The sequence below is a fragment of the Bombus pyrosoma genome, linkage group LG3, assembly GCF_014825855.1.
Source record: "Bombus pyrosoma isolate SC7728 linkage group LG3, ASM1482585v1, whole genome shotgun sequence".
NCBI lineage: Eukaryota > Metazoa > Arthropoda > Insecta > Hymenoptera > Apidae > Bombus > Bombus pyrosoma.
In genome coordinates this window covers 895,294-914,748 of record NC_057772.1, presented here as the reverse complement: position 1 = coordinate 914,748, position 19,455 = coordinate 895,294, and the positions used below count along the sequence as shown (strand labels likewise).

General features: G+C 38.0%; 1 protein-coding gene across 1 annotated transcript; it reads left to right on the top strand.

Moving 5' to 3' along the window:
- Window positions 1-905: 905 nt before the first annotated feature.
- LOC122565728 (FMRFamide receptor) lies at window positions 906-18,365 on the top strand. The gene is made up of 5 exons (XM_043722010.1): window positions 906-1,514; window positions 14,139-14,979; window positions 15,764-16,032; window positions 16,113-16,302; window positions 16,902-18,365. Exons 2-5 carry the CDS (start codon window positions 14,683-14,685, stop codon window positions 17,454-17,456), a joined length of 1,311 nt encoding a protein of 436 aa, XP_043577945.1. The 5' UTR covers window positions 906-1,514; window positions 14,139-14,682; the 3' UTR covers window positions 17,457-18,365.
- The last annotated feature ends 1,090 nt before the right edge of the window (window positions 18,366-19,455 follow it).

Sequence of the window (19,455 nt, the reverse complement as noted above, 5' to 3'; positions counted from 1 at the left end):
GAATATTTATGCAGATTGTGCGGTTGAGGAAACGCTTACGCTATTCGAGGAACGGGATATTAACGAAAAGAGAAGATTAAGGCGACAGGGAGGAAAGATCGCGCTTATCGTACGTACCGAGTACTAACTGGATTTCGAGAGACAAAAATAAAAGAGTAGTCTCGGGATTCAAGCAGTCTTGTAAGAAGCTTTGCATACTAATCGCCGTATCTTAGCCGCGCGATCGTGCTTTCCATGATGGAATCGGAAGGATCGAAAAGCGGAACGTACAAGATCGGATGAGTGGTAATTAACGATCGAAGAACCGATGCCGGTAGGTCAAGCACCGCGTAGATCGATCTTTCGAGCCGGCTCTGACGTCGCGTCGCGATATGAATGAAAGTAAAGATAGAGAAGGATGGACGTCGGACGAGAAAGAGACGAATCGAAGTGAAGGGGAGAGAGGGGAAAGGTGAAGAAATGCGTGGCCGAGAGTGTGGGTGGCGAGAAAATAGAGCCAAGAACTAGAAACGAAATCAGGAAGGGGGAGAAAAGGGAGACTGGCGGATCGAACGAGATTAAAGGAAGAAAGAACAGCGAGACAGAGGGTTGATCCTCGTGGGGGAACGACGTCGTAAAAAGAGACGACGGAAGGGAAACGCGGAAAATAAAAAACAGAAGACAATAGGAAAGAATGGAAACGACGCGTAAAAATGAAGCGACGAAAGAAACAAAGGGTAAAAACAAGGGACGAGGAAGAAGAAGCCGAGGAAAGATGGAAATGAAAAACTATGATGATAGCGAGAAGAACAAAGACGGAGTGACGTAATGTTGGTAGGGGAAAGAGAGAGAGGGAGGAGAAACCGCGCAGGCGGCGTCCACTGCCAGGGTCACTCGTCGTGCGTTCGCGAATGCTCTTCTGCTCGGATCATTCTCTTAGTGGAGCACTCAGTGCGCTGCAAGCGCTCCGAGACTGCGTGTCGACTTTACGACCTCGAACGAAGAAACGAGGGGTTCGCGAAAATTCATCTTTTCAATTACAAGCTACGAATGTGAAAATGAATTGTTCAACGCGGGACCGCTGTACAAAGACTCGAAACGGATCGTAGGAAATTTTTCAGCGAATCGGACGTCCGCTTCGGGCTGGCGGGATCGAATTTGCGCGATTCGCCCGGCTAAAAAAAGAAAACAAACGAGATAGCGGCACTCGAGTAAAATTCTGAACGAAGATTCGGGGCAAAGTGATATATCGACGGGCGTGCGACGATAATTTTAGAACGAAACCTTTCGTCCGGTTCCAGGTGCCAACAAAACGACAGAGAGACGTATGAACGAACGAGTAAGGTGTAAGCGTGATTAAAAATTGCATCGCGTCAAGGAAGCGAGGGACACGAAGCATCTCTCGAATCAGCGGTGAAAAACAGCGCTTGAAGAATCTTGCAAAGTTCGAAAGTGTAGCCTGTGTTTGAAGATATCGCTGCTGCTGGAACAACGAAGCAATATGTACGGGATATCAGGAAGAAACTTTTCCGAAGGTGCGATGACAATTTTTACGCAAATAAAATGGCACACAGATACGCGGCTGTTTTAAAATATCACATCGTCGCGATCGTCATCGTCGCTTTTTTTCCAATCAAAATTTCCTCGCGATTAACATTACGCCTAACTATTCCCACGTTCCTACGCCCACAATCATTTCTATTAATCTTCGCTCCCTCCGACGATGCGATTCGCGATGTGTTTAAATAGGTATAAGCAGACCCAGTGTCGTCGTTCAAGTATCCAGTATCCAAGTATTAAAGCTCGAGCCCTTTCGCAAGCCGTTGGTCCGGAAAGGCGTTTTCCCTCGTTACGGATAGCCGACCCTTTTGGTTCCCCGAATGCTAGTTCGATTACCGAGTCTGCTCGCTATTTAGATCGAAATCGCAGTAGAAATTAATTACTAGCGTCGACGTTTCTCGATATCGTTCCACTCGACCATCTTCTTCTACCAGTATTCATTCCGTTAGAATTCGCTAGAATTCATTCGATTCCTTCGCTTGTTCGTTCGCACTTTGTTTCGCGGTTATGACGAGTGTAACTTCGATCAATCGCATAAAAATCGCCGGGTCCCGTGAAAAGTCAATGTTTCTCTCACGGAGACATTTTAATCGTGGTGGAGTAGCTTATCGGACCGAATGAAAAACTAGCGAGGTACTAAGTGTCACGTTTCGAAGAAAGTTTTGCCATGGGAAAAGAATTGCTTGCAACAAGCGGAAGAAAGAAACCGTATGTTTCCATACGGTCTAGCACCGACACGTTAATTACAGTTTTATGAATTTTGTTGGCGACTCAAACTCGGAAACAGGACGGATCCGGATCGGTGATTAATAGAAGAATCGATTTCCGTTGAGGCAAAACAATGGCCGAGAAAAGTTTGTTTCGACGAAGGGGCGAATCAAATGTAAATTGCACGGTATTGCGCGACGCGGAACTATTTCACCAGCGAACACGAAATTACGTTTTAACGGGAATCGTCGTCACCGAAGCTATACTTTCTCGTTCGTCTCGCCTTCTCGAATGATCGATAAACCGCGAGACGGATACTTCTGATTGATTTTTTCGAGTTCTTAATTTCGACGTGTCGCGTCGAATTTCAATGAACCCGGGATTGCCATATAGCAGAACGGTTCGATGAACGAAGAACGAGTTCGTCTGAAGTCTGGTGAAATGACAGAAGAAAGCGGCAAAATCGAAGCGTCGGGATGCAAAGAAGAACGGTAAAAGGAATTCGGTAATACCGTGATCCCTATGGCGAGTAGTAATCGTAGAGGGATGAACTCGATTATCTCGGCTTCCCGAATAGCGATCATTCACACGATCTCACACGGAAGAGACACAAAAAGAGACCGTAGCCTCGAGGACCAATCGATCGCGTTAACGCGAAACGACCGTCGAAAGAAAACCGCTTCGATACCACGATATTGCGATAAGGGACGAACGTACGGCGACAATCTACCCGTTTGGGCTTCCCACTTTTTCTCAAGAGGCAAATCGAAGAACCCGAGAAAGTCCGGGTTCAACGGGAAGAATCGTAATCGACTTTCGGAGCAAGCGATTTCACATCCCTTCGACGTCGTCGACCACCAAGGGAATCGCGTTACGTCTATCGAAAGAAATTAAACTCACGATTATCTACGTGGACGAAGAACGCGTACATCCAACGAAGAATTCACCCTCTGCGAAGGGACAGCGATGATAATTCGTCTCGTGAACGGACATTCAACGTGAACGAAGAGTAAGAGTGAAACGTCCGAGATATCGCTGATTTTAATTAACGAGGCTAACAAAGTGGAACGATGCAGTTATCAAACACTCGACACAGAAACGTTGTTTCAGCGATTTCAACGTAAACCAGTAGATCTCCTTTAAGTACAAGATATAGAGAAGCAAAGTTTGCAAGAACTTTTGTACAGAACGGTGTGCAAGTTCTCGTTCGAGCGAACGATTTAACGTACCGTCTTGTTTGTTCCATTGTGATCGAAAGAACTCGACTTGTCCCGTATTGGTTAAGCTTAACGGCAGTACTTTCCCATTAACAAATTTTAATCGGTCTCGTACAGCGAATAGAATTTCGCGAGTCTTGGCACGTCAGGAGCCAGAAGGAAACGCGACGTATGTATCTATACACCCCAAAAATCGATGAAAGGAAGGACACGTTGCAGCATCTGACGATAATCTCCGAGACGCGCGTGATCGCCGACACGCATCGACCTGCGACTCTGATTCCTTTTACGTACATTCCCGCGATTCGTACTATGATTCGCTCTCACGCGCGATAGCGACGATTGTTAGTCACCGCGAGAGTCGATTAATTATGTCACGGTTTCACGATACGCAAATACGCGCATCTGGAAGCGCGGGCTGATACGTCGCCGCCATTCAACCAGGTGAGCACGTCGAATTATCATTAACGATATTGTGCCTATCTTTAAACGTAATCGAGAAATTGCACGATAGATTTCAATGTTAACGAAATGTTCGATGTGATTGAAAGGACGAACGTACTAATTTGCCGTGGCAAACCTAACTGTCGAAACATGCGAAGGGTAATTAATATTAATACGTATATTTATTGAGCGCAGCAGATAATTAACCCCGTAGATTAATTTCGCGAAAATAGACAAGTATTTCGGAGATTTCGTGACATTCGAAATTGATTTTGTTAAACCGGAATGCGGCTTTGTACGCATCTACAGGAAATTTGAAAGTGTAAAATTGCACAGGATACGCGATACTCTATACTTGATAGATAACACGATTTTCTACCGAGGTTCTACCTTCTTCCTTATATTCTGAAACGTATGAATTTGCGTAAAAATCCTATTAATAACATATTCGATCGACTGTTTCGTGACTGCGCAATAATTAAGGGGAATTCGGTGATCGAAACAACGAGCGCGTTCCGTCGCCCGAATCTATTCGATAGCTGTATCGCCAAACAACAAGAAACACGTTACACCAATATGCATATCGATGCATAGCAACGCTGATTAAATATTTTCTGTAATTTCGAATTTCAGCGTGTCCAGCGTATCTATCGTAGAAAATTAATCGATCTTTGATCCTTCGATATTTCGCGTTCTACCATTTCGATAAATATCCGCGGATACCGTCGTAAAGCTTTTCCATGCCTTTTGCCAGTGTTTCGGCGGCGCTAAAGCGAAGAACATGACAGTTTGATTTGTGGAAACAGTGACGCGTGAGAACACGATGGTCGTGTACGTAATATAAACGAAACTCGTAAGGCAGGAGCAACGCCGATCGAAGAATATTTTCTTCGCGTTTTCAAACACATTTCGGTAGTCGTAACGGCAGCCAGACCGAGAGGCCATTTCGATAATGCGGCGGCAAATAAAACGCGATGTAGGTGGTCCCACGTCGAGGCGAACATGACCGTAACGATCCTAAATTTGCGATTTACGACTGAGATTTTGGTGTCAATCGGTTTTACTAGACGAAGTCGGCTACTCCGTTGGGATAAGATTAAACGTTGATACAGTCAGAGGGTACGCGAGGCTGACGTTTTCTTTTAACAGAATTTCCTTTTTCAACGACGATCTATTTGTGTAAAAACGTCTAATTTTTTACATGGCCTTGATACACGTAACTTTGTTCGAAAACAATTTTCACGACTAGGTAGGAAAAACGAGCCAAGCATTTCGGTCGGACAAATGCGAATAATTTCTTTGAGTCACAGAGTTTCGGGAAGACTGATAAATCTTGTCTTAAGCAGCGAAAGCTTCGGCAAAAGAATAAATCGCATCAGTCTGCGATTAATCATCTTTAGCTCAACCCTCTTCGATATTACTCGTATTCATGACGAATTGATTTATCATTTATCACGAAGCAGGGAGGAACGAACAATATGAAACGACAAACGCAAAAGTGTGCTACTGATTCATTGTGATTTCGGCGTTCAACGGAACGAAAAATCGCTCCGATTCAAGTAGCGCTAATTTATATCGAAAGATTGGAAATTAAGACAATCCGTTGGAACGATCAAAGCTGTGCTTTGTCACAAAATTCGTTAATGCTTATACGCTCGTAACCGACTTGCTTCTCCAAACGAGTATCTTCCACGAAGGGTTAGAATAAACTCTTTGATTAAAGTCCTCGGATACCGTGCATGTTTCATCAATAATTATCCACAGAGTACATCGAAGAAACGATGAAAGAAAAATCGATATGGTAAAATTCACCTAAAAGGAGAACTACTTTGTCAGAAGTTTTAGCAGCTTAACGATCCTCGTAAAGGGACAATAGGAAGAAAAAATCGTTATCAAACGCAATTTACGTCAGTATGGATATTACGCTTGCATTCTAAAATTTTATTCGCATCGCTCGCGTCGTTTCATTAAACGACGTCACGCGTTTATGGAAAATTTCAGTCAAATTCTTGCCATGTAGGATGTTAACCATACCTCTCTCGTATTAATAGAAATTTTGCGATCGTCGCTTTTATCTCGCATGCGAAACGTTTCCCTATCTCGTGCACATGGTGCGCAGAATCTCGTCAAACTTTAGCTCACGTTGATCACTTGCTTCTATGATTTTTTAATTATCATTCAACAGGGATTAACGGAGTTTCCCTTCGATAGAAGACTTTTCCAATTACATTAATACCCGATGATACCGTCGGACAAAATATTTCTCAAGTGGAAACGGTCGACATTGCCCAATTTAATTCGTAGCCGTAATTATTTATAACTATCGGGTAAGTTCGGCTATTTATCCGATTATTGCGAGTAATTTATCCATCGATCGATAATCAATTAAGAATTTGTTAAATGTTTATCATGTATTCACTCGATAAAACTTTTTTACTAGCCACCGTTGCAACTGACGTCGGAAAATTACCTTCGTATAATATAACAATAAACTTGCGACTGGAAAAATCATTTTCATCGAGTTTTCTCGTGGAAGGTAACGTATACGCATTAAGGGTATTTACGTGACGCTACACACCAGGCAATTTTCTTTATCTCGTTTATCGTATTATCACCCGAGGCCAGGATCAAACACGGAATGGAAGGGAACCGATTGCCTCTTCATCGAATTTCGAGAGAAATTCTAAGTGGACGGAATTTTATTCTGTACGATTACAGAAAGACACTTTATTAATTTCCGTTTTATAATAAATAAGCTGCCACAGCGAGAAGAATGCATAAAGTATAAAAGAACGTAAATTATCTCTCTAATATCTACGAGCACAAAGAGAAAATTATCAAGCGAACGAACAGTCGATTACGCCCTTTGGTTAATAAAACACCATAGAACGAAAAGAAAACAAAAGATTCGCGAAAATTTCAACAGACCTAAACTCGTTATACCTAAATCTTAAGGGATATCGATTTTCGATGTTGCTGTTGTCCCTTAATAATCAGAGAGATCTCTTTACCATGGCGAAACGTACGATAAAAGGTAATTTATCGTGTTCGAGGCGTAAAGTAAGAAGCGAGTAACTGTGGGAAATTAAAGCAAGCAGAGGTACGAGTCTCCCTAGACGTCCTGTCTGCCTTTCAAACTTCTCTCGCGTTTCTCCTGTAATAAAAAAAAAAAAAAAAAAAAAGAAACACGAGAAGAGAGAAGACAAGCAGAAGCAAGGTCTATGTTCGAATGTCAAAGGTGAAGATTAGCCAGGTAAATAATCATGTTTGATCTGGCCCGAGAGTCTGACAGTACGCGTCGTGTCTCGAACGAACAATCAAGATAACAGAGACAGTCTTAAGCGCTGCCAAATCCACGTCTTTATAGTCGACAACTTAAACCGTTCCCTTGTAATCGATGTCCCGGCTCGGCTAGAAACAGACGGATGAGAAAAAAGAGCCATTCAATCTGACGAAGAAGATGCGTCATAGGTCGCCCTAAGTGGAGCTTTCAAAGAAGGAACGTTAAGGAATTTTATGATAAATTCTTTCCAGCTATCAGATATATAAAAAGACCAACGAGTATTTGGGGCAAAATTGCCTACTATCTCCACTCGCTTACCCAGAAATATTCTTGGAAAATTTGAAATTTATCCGAGACGTATTTAGAAAGAAGAAACAGAAAAAGTAGGCTAAACAATGGCAAAGAAAGATAAAAGATCGCTACTTCTCGATTCTGAGATCTCATTTTAACGCCGAGCAACGTGTAACACGCTCGTGATGCAGGAATTTGTTTTCAATGTAAATAACGCGATGGTTCTGAAAAAAATCGTACACGCGCGAATCGTAGATGTACGCGAAAATCGGAACGGAAAAAAGTAACGAGACGACACGATTAATATTGAAAAAGCCTATCGTCGGCTCGATAAAATGGTCAGCTGTCGCTTTCGTTATTGCCAACCCTCTAAAAATACGTGTAGCTTCAGTCTTCGACTCTTCTCGCTTCAACTCTGAGTCAACTATAGGAACTTCTTATCTAATTTTAACGCGAAACACTGTGCACGCGGATAGAATATCGCGAAGTACGAGAGATTGCACGGCTTTGGCGATTGTGAAATTTGGATCGGGCCTCGTAAACTCGATCCCAGCATGTTTACGAGAAAATTTGCCGATTAGCAGATACGTACGCTGCCTGTAAACGATTGTATAACTCTGCTATGACATCGCTGCAACACTCTCCTTCGCTTTCAATTAATCGCCAGATGTTCGCAGCTTTCTATTTCACTTTTAAACACCGACACGACGTTTACGATCAACTAATCATTCGCTCTCTCGTAGTTCCTCCGTTACTCGTTCGTTCGTACGAATAAATATCGACGGAGCTTTTACGAAAATTCCAGTCTGATACTTTTCGATGCTTTCTATAAGCAATTTCCGTTTCGTAAATGAAGCAAGTATCGTAAACGTTCGCGATACTCGTCGAAGAAATATACTCGAAGACAAAAGGAGATACAAAAGCTTAAAGGCGAAAAATTTCCCGAAAGCCGTGACATTTACGAAATGGGACGTGCGTAAGAATGACGAGGTTTTCGTAGAACACAGTGACTATAGCGTACCGAAAATAATCCACATGCCATCGTGCCACTTTTGTACGTACGATCGTGTCTGGATCTTTTGAAAAATAAAATTCTGAGTGGCGAGAAACGGTACACGTCTAAAAATGATACCAGCGATATTTTCTTTCTGTTAATCCATCCGCACCTAGCGCCAGTTATCTCGTGTATCACGAAAATGCTAGCAAGAAAGAGAGAAAGAAGGTAACAAACAGATCCAGTGAATTTAGTTTTGTCGAGGTGTGTAGAAGGAGGACGTAACGGAGACCGGAGACACGCCGTCTGATCTTAAACGGCTGTTACCACTTATCGCATTCTCATCTCGTGCCGCGGCTACTCCACTTTCCGTGGCCAATGAAACCGAACGACAATCCAGCAGCAGCTGACTCTTTCGTATTTCTCGTTACACGAACGTGTACCGTTATATTTTTGACAATGACGCGACCGCGAATGCTCGATTCGAGCCATCTGCTTCTAGTTGAACGACAGCAGTCGTAAGAGAAAAAAATGAAAACAAGCACACGTATCAAAAAGAACATTAAGCGAAAAATAGAAAAAAAGTATGAACGATGAATGAACGTGATACGTTCGAAACTTTCTTTCCTGCCGGCTACCGAATTTCCTTTTTCAAGGAAAAACCGTGCTAAAACTCGTGACACGATTTCTAGCTTCCTAATAGCTGTGTATAAGTGAGAAGACACGTTAGATGTTGTTCACACTTGGAGGTTATTACTTATAAGTGACGGTAATACCGTCTCATTTCCTGGCTGTTCCACTTTGCAAGAGCAACGAGATCAGTAGCCTCGACACAATGCGACCGATTTACCAAAGTCGATTTAATGAAACACCACTTTTGTCTCGTTGACTTTACGGTCAGGAATTTACGAAAACGTAAATTCGAAGAATCATACGAAACAGTAGAGATACTCGATAAAAGTGTTCAGTATCACCACATCAGCGTGTGGTGATATGAAGCAAGAGAAACACCGATGTTCTACCGTTTGTAAACATATAGCGATTATTTGTCAGCCTTTCCACTCTGCTCTATCAATATCCTAGTTGTGCATCTGTACGCGTAGCTGATACGACGATATAAATATCGCCTTTAACCGTGAATTATTCTCTCGACAACTACCATTACGCAAAAGTGGAAACGTAAAGGAGTTAGCAGCTCCGAAATACCTCGACGAATAGTATCTAACATTTTGTAAATGTAACACCGATATCAAACTTTCCTTTCGTATAATAGCAATTTATAGAATTAATTACAATGATTGGAAGAATATTCGGTACCGAAAAAGAAATATTCATCCAGTTCTTCGAGTGAATTGCGCGATCGTTTGACGAACCGTAACAAGTACAAGCTCGTAAATAATAATTTAAGGTCGAAGATGTCTTAACGACTTTATTAGTCTTCTTGCCGTAATTACGACTCAGTCATTAATTACGATAACAATTTTGTTCGCCGTCCCGGTTGAAAACCACTATCGATATTGATCTTATCGTTACACCGAGGTTACCGCATTACTTACTCCATACTTCCAAGCATTTCATGCGAGAATTACGTACTTTCCTCTATATCTATTTCCCGAACGATATCACGAAAACTATTCGTACAAGTTCGACCAACGTAATTTGCGTTCCCATAAAAGAGAGAGCTCCATTTCCGCTATTGTCGATAAGATAGCATAATTCGGTTGAAGGTTGAATGAAACATTCATAGACCACTTTGCGAAACCTGTATCGCAAAACGGAACAACGAGAAAACATCTGGATAGCATAATACGGATAAAAGAACCAAGATTCATTTTTATGCAACGAGAGACCAACCCAATGAGACGTTTTCATTTAACTGTTAATTCAAGCAACGATGTACGCAGTCGTTAGCCTTAATCGTGATTAAAGCGACGTGGCTAATGCACCGCGTACTCGGTCACCGAGTATCTCTCCATGTCATTTGCACGCAATCAAAATTAACTGGAGATATATCCGCAAAAATTGGTTCAAACTTGCAGCCCTTATGAAAGATGCGTAGCTCGTACGCGTAGCTATTATTTGGCTGCTTCGAAGGTGAAACTATGTCTAACGAATATTTATAGAAGATGATGATAATTTCTGCGTAATGTTCTCGCGAGGAACTCGCTATGCGTCACGATAAAACGACGGTAGTTACTTAACTTCCTCAAAATCCAATATAACGCGAAAGCTAATTCACGAGTGAATTTCAAGCAATTCCATTACGGACCACCGGCATCGTGAAAAATTTTCAAGATAATTCAGGTTAAACGAGGCAGCGACTATTTCGCACGAGTGAACAGGATTTTCTATAAAATAGATAAAACGTGACAACTATGGTCCGAATATATTCTCGTGCTTAGTCACGGTGAGTCGATGTATTTACTTACCGATTTCGAAAAACAATTCGAGAATGTTTCTAATCATTTCAATTCAGTCGCGTCTCTATCATCGTCACGTAATGTCGATTATTATGTTCAACTGAGATACCACGATATAGACGTCATTTTTATTGCTTCACGAATTCTAAACACTTTCGCTGAATAAGAAGTATTCGAGCCACCAAAAACGATCAACTATTTAAGAGATCTATCTAAAATGTTACGACTACGTAATAAGCGATTCGAACTTGTAGAATAAATTGCGCGAAAGTGATTCTCCAATTAGAGCGGAGAACACGGACGTATTCGACGACAAATTCGTACCGCGAGAGATAATACGATTTACTAAACGTATTCAAATCCTATTACTTTTTTTTTTTTGAAAATGAAGCTTTAAACGGAAAAATTTTATTCTCCATTTTCGACTTATTTTCACAATGTAAAATAAAACTTCCTGACGACTAGCCATGTTCAAGCATACCTGATAAATTTTCAAACACCATTTTCTCGAAAACTAGGCCGAGTGTGTAAACATGTTATTCTATACTTTTTTTTCTTACTTTTCCACAAGGAATCACGTGGTGCTCGTGCTTTCACATGTTATTCGATCGAATCTTGTAACTACACGCAAGCGCGATCACTCGATCTTTGATATTTTCAAGAGTACAGCTAGAGTTTCCGAAATTATGCGTGTTGATATATTAGCTTCCCATAACAGAGGGTAATATAGCCCCCGGGGAGCATATTGCTCTCCATTAACGTTATTTCATTAACATTAACGTTATTTCATTTTTTATTTATATTATAATCACATAGACATGCCGCGGACAAACATTTATCGGAGATCGAGAAGGTTCTATAGCCGAAAAGAAGGATATTCTCATAACTAGCACATAGTGAATGCACATCGTGCGAAAAAGAAAGAATATACGATGTGATTTTTGTATATAAGCAGAAGAATTTGCTTTATTTATTTTTGATCTTAAAATGTTAGCAAAAAGAATTTGTCATGATTTTTGTTAGGCAGCCATATTACCCTTGCTTTTGTACAAGCCCCAAAAACCACTTCTTTTCATAGAGCATGTGACGTTCAATTAAATTGTTTTCCTTCTACCTTTAATTATTTTCTTCTTTTTTGCCATTGGTCAGAGATAACCTTGTTAGTTTACGAACATTTTACGCGAAGATTTAAAACAGTTCAAGTTATCAATCAGATTTTAGAAAGAAATATAAAACTGGGCGCCATATTACCACCCTTTACCACTCTACTCGTGACAATTTATCCAGAACAAGAAACTAGAATTTCGCGAGAACCAAAATGAACGACGGCACTTGGCTCTGCAAAAGTTTGATTAAAAACGTAAGCGTTGCCAATGAGACCTCTCGCCCGTGCAGCACATTCGTGAGAGATACGCGATAAAGTTAAATTTCTTAAATGGTCTCGATTCTTGCTTCGAAAACTTTTCTTTCCCGTTTTTTCTTCTTACATTTCTCATTTCTTTTCCTCTTCTTTTTTAGCGACCGAAGATATCGAGTTTAATCGCTTGTCGATGATAAACGCTCGATTGTTTCTACTTTATTTCGTCCACTAAGCTGTCTACCGCTGCGAATTTGCGTGCAAACTGTCTAAAACGAATCTGAATCGACGCTTTCAAGTTTAAACGGCATTTGATAGTTTCTATTGAAAACAACGGTACATCGATGCGTTGAATCAGTGTTGTGTCAAAAAGGAAACTCTCGTTCGTTTGCAAAATCGACGACACGAACATTAGGAAAGGACGAATTAACGACTGGTTGAAACGTACCAATCGATACTCGAAATGGCGGAAATTGTATCGAACCGATCGTTCGATCGATTTAACAGCGATGCCTTGCCCTCTATATCGTACCAACTTGCTTTACCAATCAATATCATCGACGATTAATACTTTTATTAAATTTATTAAATTTTTCTGTACAGAATGTTCTCGCTATTTTCACAGGTTGATACTTTGCCTCGACAAATGCAGTGACTCACGGAAATATTCGGACACTTATGTTAGTACAGAAAATTGTTCACTATACATACTGTATGAGTTATACGAAACTTCTTGAAGATGATTTCCAAGAATGTTATAATTAATTAATCAAAAAATCATAAAGTCGATCGAAAAATGTAGAAACGTAGAAGAGGCATTTATCGTAAATATAAATAGATATGATAAAGAGAGAATAGTGGTCTTAAATGCATGTATGATTGCAACAAATATCTTTTAATTTCTATATACATTTCCAAGTTCGTTTAAAATTTTACCGATATACCATGATGGCCCCGTGTCGTTATAGCGCTAACAGACTTTTAAAAACTATTCGTGCAAAGTTTCTATCAGTATTCAAACATTTTCGTGCGCCACTATATATTCTACGCATGCATTATTTATAAAAACTTCTAAGATTTCTGACTTACAGACATTCTAATAGCGTCTCTTAATCCGACCGGCTTTTTCAGTATACAATGGCAGGCAAGCGTTCAAACGCTCTCGTTTTGTTGTAAAACACGGCTTCGTTTTACCCTCTCATTGTACTTTCATAATTCGTTCATTTCGCTCGTTCGTTTCACTTCACCGTTGATATCTAAAGCTTTGTTATCGGTTGAACCATTGAAGCTCGAAACTCACGAAATCACTGGATCGCAGATAGTGGATGTGGTTCGCCAGTTACGTTTACTCCCTTCTCTCCATGCTACTGTTTACCGAATAAGGTCGATGTCAATGTCTACAAATACACTTCCGCGACATAGAAACATATGTATCGTTTTTGTGTCGGGGAAGCCGACAAACTTTCGGTCAATTCGATCAACACTTGACGCACCGTTTTTTTAATGTTACGTGATTAAGGACACAGAACATAAGTTACATAAGTTCCAATACGCGTTGTATTGTCTTTTAAAAAGAAACAGGGCGCGACAATCCCGATCTCTGGCGGTGCATATTAGAATTTTATTCCCATTACACAGGATACATATATACATTTATATATTATATAGTTTTACATTTATTTATTATTATATCGATACAAGTTATAAGAATTAAATTAAGATGTTTATATTTATATTACAGTATTTATGTACATGTATTTATTATATACATATACATATACATATACATATATACTTACTTTAAATGTGTATTATGTATATTGCAACCAATAAAAATAAATGAGAAATTACATTTCAGTATACATTTCATACTTTTTGATTACAGATTCCTGGAAATAGAAAACTGGAAATAGAGAGACGAATATCAAACTGTGAAATTATAATATATCGCAGATGTACACACAAGAAGTTAACAAAACTGTCATGAAGATCAAGCAAATCGAATTAGAATCGATACTGTTTCAGAACACACGAGAACGATACGAAACTAGATAACACTTTGGGATTTCGATAAAATATTCGTCATGTTACCAAAACTATTAGTTCTCGGCTCTCACAAAGTCAAAAGGTAGTGAGAGTCGAATCAAAATAATAATAAGACGAACGTATTATGATTATGTACTGAAGAATTGAATCGAACTTAAGCTTAAATCGTTCGAAGCAAAGTAACAAAGACAAATTCATTCCCGAGTGAATCTTCTCCTGAAAGAAATATCTACAGTGAAAAAACGATCTAATTACACTGATATGTATATAAGTGATAAAGACAAGAAATATTTTTGAACAGTGAAGCATAAGATTGAAAGGAAATAAAGAAAAAGACTGATGAAGAATCGGGTGAAAAGAAAAAACGGAGATACTTGAAAACGATGGAAACAAGCCTCAAAATTTTCAACAGCACCAGTTACTACGATGCTGGACAGTTATTGGACAATTTATCGATTAGAGAGACCACGAGAGAACCACTCGAATGTAAACAAGAAATCAATTCGAACGGTCTGTTTGATTTCATTATCTATGGCGTGCTGATGAACCTGATCGGTCTTTTTGGGATATTCGGCAACGCGATTTCGATGATCATTCTCTCGAGGCCGCAAATGAAATCGTCGATCAATTACTTGTTAATTGGCCTAGCCAGATGCGACACCGTCTTAATTATCATTTCGGTAAGTAAGCTTGTTAGTCGGAACGTTTACAGAACTGAACGATCACTTTTAAATCGTGTCGACAAAATATTTAACACGGAAGTTACTAAACGCTCAACTTGAAACTTTCAAAAATTTACGCCACCATTATCTTCTAAAGACGAGAGAGTAGCTTAAAAGGACTAGGTAAAGAAGAATCTTAAATTGCAACCACCTACGAAGCAAATGGGGGATACAGAATTCCTTGCACGATAGAATATACGAACGTTCAGTCATCGTGAATTTATAACTACGGGCCAATCTCTGGAATAAAGTTACTTGGATACAGATTAAGATGAACACCTCGTTAATTTATTGCTCTTTGTCAAATGCTAGCGAAGACGTAAACAAGTTATAATACATATGCTATATTAATTATTAATAAAAATAATTATTGCTAATTAGAATTTCTAAACTCGGTAAAAATACGCGTATCTATAAATCGTCACATTTCACGAATCGCCATAATTTCGAAATCAGTATCAAAAGATATTTTAGAAAGATAAGATAGATAAAGATACCTGCAGATAATTCAAATACAATTTATACGCGCGAAAATATGACGTTTTTAGGGACTCCATCCAATTTATTAATTACTCTAGAGAGAGAGAGAGAGAGAGAGAGAGAGAAGTGTGATGCGTTTTAATTGTTAATGAAAATTTCGCTTTCATCCAATTCTAAACAGTTTTCGTTATATCGCTAAAATGATAAGCGAAAAAAGAAAAAATAAAGTATTAAGTGAAAAAAATGTTTACGACATTTTCAGATATTAATTTACGGCTTACCTGTCATTTGCACGTACACTGGCCAGCTGTTCGACTATAAGTTCATCGTGCACCCGAAGATAGTCCGATTCTTATATCCATTATCATGCATAGCGCAAATAGCAACGGTGTACTTGACTCTAACTGTGACTCTAGAGAGATATATCGCAGTCTGTCATCCTTTACAAGCTAGGTCTTTTTGTACATACGGACGAGCTCGACTAGCTGTATTGGTTATCGTGCTATTTTCCTTTCTTTACAATCTACCAAAGTGAGTAATTTCACTTTCGCCCGATTTAAGCTTGAATTACACCGCTAATATAAAATACATTCTTTTTATCTTTTTTACAGATTTTGGGAGGTAGATTACTATGCGGAAGTTCATTGGAAGTACAATGTTACTATATACTGCATATATCCGGCAGACTTGAGAAGCAACGACTTGTATGTCACCGTTTACGTCCACTGGATGTATTTTTTTATTTGTTACCTGTTTCCCTTTCTTGCTTTGGTGATATTCAACGCTGCCATTTACCAAAGGGTAAGCAAAGTAAATCGTGTCGTGTCGTTAAAAAAAAAAAAAAAAACAAAATTTCGGTAATATCTTAATATCGCGGATTATTATTATTTTCAAAACATAGAGTACTTCAAATCCATTTATTATTTCTAAGTTATTATACAGAGTATCACCGTAAAAGAGAAGAAACTATAATGCAAATGTAACATTGCAATTCCTAACATGTTACCGTACACACGTACGAGCATACCTATTTGGAGCAAAGTTTATAAATGCATACACTTCAGAATGCAACTATGAATACAGGTTTTATCATGTTCGATTTTCCAACTCGCTCATTTCTTTTGCACATGCAGTCACTCTTTTATTTACTAAGTTTTATTTCTCTTCAATCTTCTATATCTATTCAGAATCTTTATGAATCATTGCCGAACTTCTTCTAATCATTCTACATAGCTGAGCGAGTGCAAAATTAATTACATCTCTTTTTTCACAAGCTGATTTATTGTATCTGATTCGTGTAAAATTTATTTCATTTCGAATCAAGCGAAGGCAACACTGTTCTAAAAAATAAGTTACTTCTTACTACAAATAGATTATAAAATTATAATGCGATGTTTCAGGTGAGAAAAGCAAATAGAGATTTGCAACAGCTTTCTCGACATCAAAGACGCGAAATCGGGCTAGCAACCATGTTACTTTGCGTGGTGATCGTTTTCCTAATTTGTAACATCCTACCGCTAGCCTCAAACATTCACGAGACCTTCTTCAGCGATCCGCCACATTGGTTGGTGCAGACAGGCAATCTTCTCGTGACAATTAATAGTAGCATCAATTTCATTATCTACGTGATCTTCGGTAGGAAATTCAAAAGGATATTTCTAAAGCTGTTTTGTAATTCAAAGTTATTCCGACCTGGCAGAGACAGTCCAGAATTTCAAACTTACGACGAGTCGATCGTTACCAATATGACCAATATAGAATTAAGGAACTCTATCAGACATTATCACGTAAACAGATCGAGTACTATCAACAGGAATAACAATATCTCGAATGGCAGTATGCGACAAAGCGTGAAAATATCGGCAAGACCAGCCAGTCCAGGACCTTGTGTGTATTATCCTGCAAGGAGTCCTGTCAGAAGCCCTAGTCAGATGTCCGCAACATCAAGCACATAGAATGGGTGGAGTAAAAAAGATGTAAATTCTTCTTTGTAATAAATCTTAAATATTTCATCTAATCGCAATAAGTCGACGATCATTCATGAATAACAAGGAATATCTTTTGTGCACCAAATAAGATGAAATAAGAAAATCTTTTTGTACAAAAATCATTCAAATTGAATGTAATCAGATAAGCTCGAAAATATTGATGTTTATCTGTCTTGCTAGTTAATTTTCGGACAAAAAACAGCATCGATATTGTAAATTTATTCTCATATGTTATTAAATAATAATTCAATCTCTCGAATTATTTCAAATTTTATTTAAGTTCTATGTACACTTGTTATCTTTCTTTTTCTTTTTTTACAGTTACCATAGATATAATAGATAATTTACACATACTTATTTTTATAAAGACTTTAATATCATATAATAATCACAGAAATTTCAGAAATGCGATGCATTTTGTCACAGATTTCATACAACTGCTTCATAATGTACATATTGTATACGAGACATTTCATCATCGTAATGAATAAATATTACTTAAATATGTGTAAAAGGCATCATTATCCAAAGTTTGATGCACGAATTAGGAAGAAAATAATAAAATTTGAAAAAATATATTTTTCGACTATTAGACAAACAAAAGATATTCAGTAACAAGAATATTGTTGAAAAAACAAAACATAAATCAGTACGTGTTTACTTGTTACAAAACGTATAAAACGAATGATTACCTTGTACAAGCATAAAATTATTTCATATAAGTAACTGATATATGTATGTATATATTAGTTATGAAAGGCATGTATATGTAAAAAGGCATTCTCGCGTTGTTATAATCCACAAAAATTTTAGCAAGTTGTAAATATACTCAAACTATTTTGATATGTTTAAATAGAGACTTATAGGTGAGACTCATTTTTGGTGTATAAGTTATATCTATAATGTCCACTATCTTTTCGGAAAACAGGCATTGAAAGAGAAATGACCAAAATAAGATCAACGTTCCCCATTACTCCTATTCTTATAAAGAAGCTGAATTTATTTGTAAACAAGAATCAAACATTTACGCAAATACAGTATTATCAACATTTCTCCAGCACTGCTTACAATGTTCGAACGAATGTAAATAATATCCAAATTCGATACGAATAAAATTTCACTCGATTTTGTATCTTGAAAAGTATAAAAAATAAATAAATATTTAGATCGCGAAACAATTCGGTTATTTCGGAACGTCATTTATAATAGAATACTTGGATGTGTATAACCGAGACATTGAAACACAAAAATATTGTATTCGTTATAGCTCACTTATTATTCTAAGATGCTAAGGTGTATTATACTGATCAAAAAAATAAAAACATTCATATATATAATAATTAATATTTATGTTTATCATATAACGGTCTTCCCTCTGTGTAAAATAAGCACGTTATTCACTTCATTGAAATCTTTTATCTCATAACTAAAAAAGTATGCCTGTATTTTTATTTTTTTAGATCTATACCTTAGTACTTTAGAATGGAATACAAACATGTACCTGAAATTATTTACTATGAGTAGATCGTTTAGAATCTTTTATATTATGTCGCAATAATTCTTCCGTGAACTTCGATAGGCTTTTGTTAAGAATATTTCATGTAATAGGAGATATACATGTTATCAATATATTTCGTTCTATTATTTCTATCGAGCGTACAAACTTTTATAAGCAACACAAAATGTTACAAATGATATGTATAAATGCAGAAAACGAGAACTGATTTGGGTAGAACTTCGTGATGAATTTTGATTGATTTGAATTTAAAAAAAAAAAAAACGTTTGGCAACGAAATTACATCATTCTTAAAGTAGTAATATCAAAATTTAGGGTCAAATAGAGGGAAAATAAACGCTCTCATAGTTATATGATAAAAAATAGTATGAATCACATAAATATACATTATATTCTAATCACAAGGTTTCAATTAACGGGTAATTAAATTCGAAATTATTGTGATTATAT

Excerpts from the sequence above, each read along its gene's own strand:
- LOC122565728 (XM_043722010.1), top strand. The coding sequence starts at position 14,683 with ATGGAAACAAGCCTCAAAATTTTCAACAGCACCAGTTACTACGATGCT. Across the intron at positions 14,980-15,763 it reads CCGTCTTAATTATCATTTCG|ATATTAATTTACGGCTTACC; the intron begins GTAAGTAAGCTT and ends CGACATTTTCAG. Across the intron at positions 16,033-16,112 it reads TTTCTTTACAATCTACCAAA|ATTTTGGGAGGTAGATTACT; the intron begins GTGAGTAATTTC and ends TCTTTTTTACAG.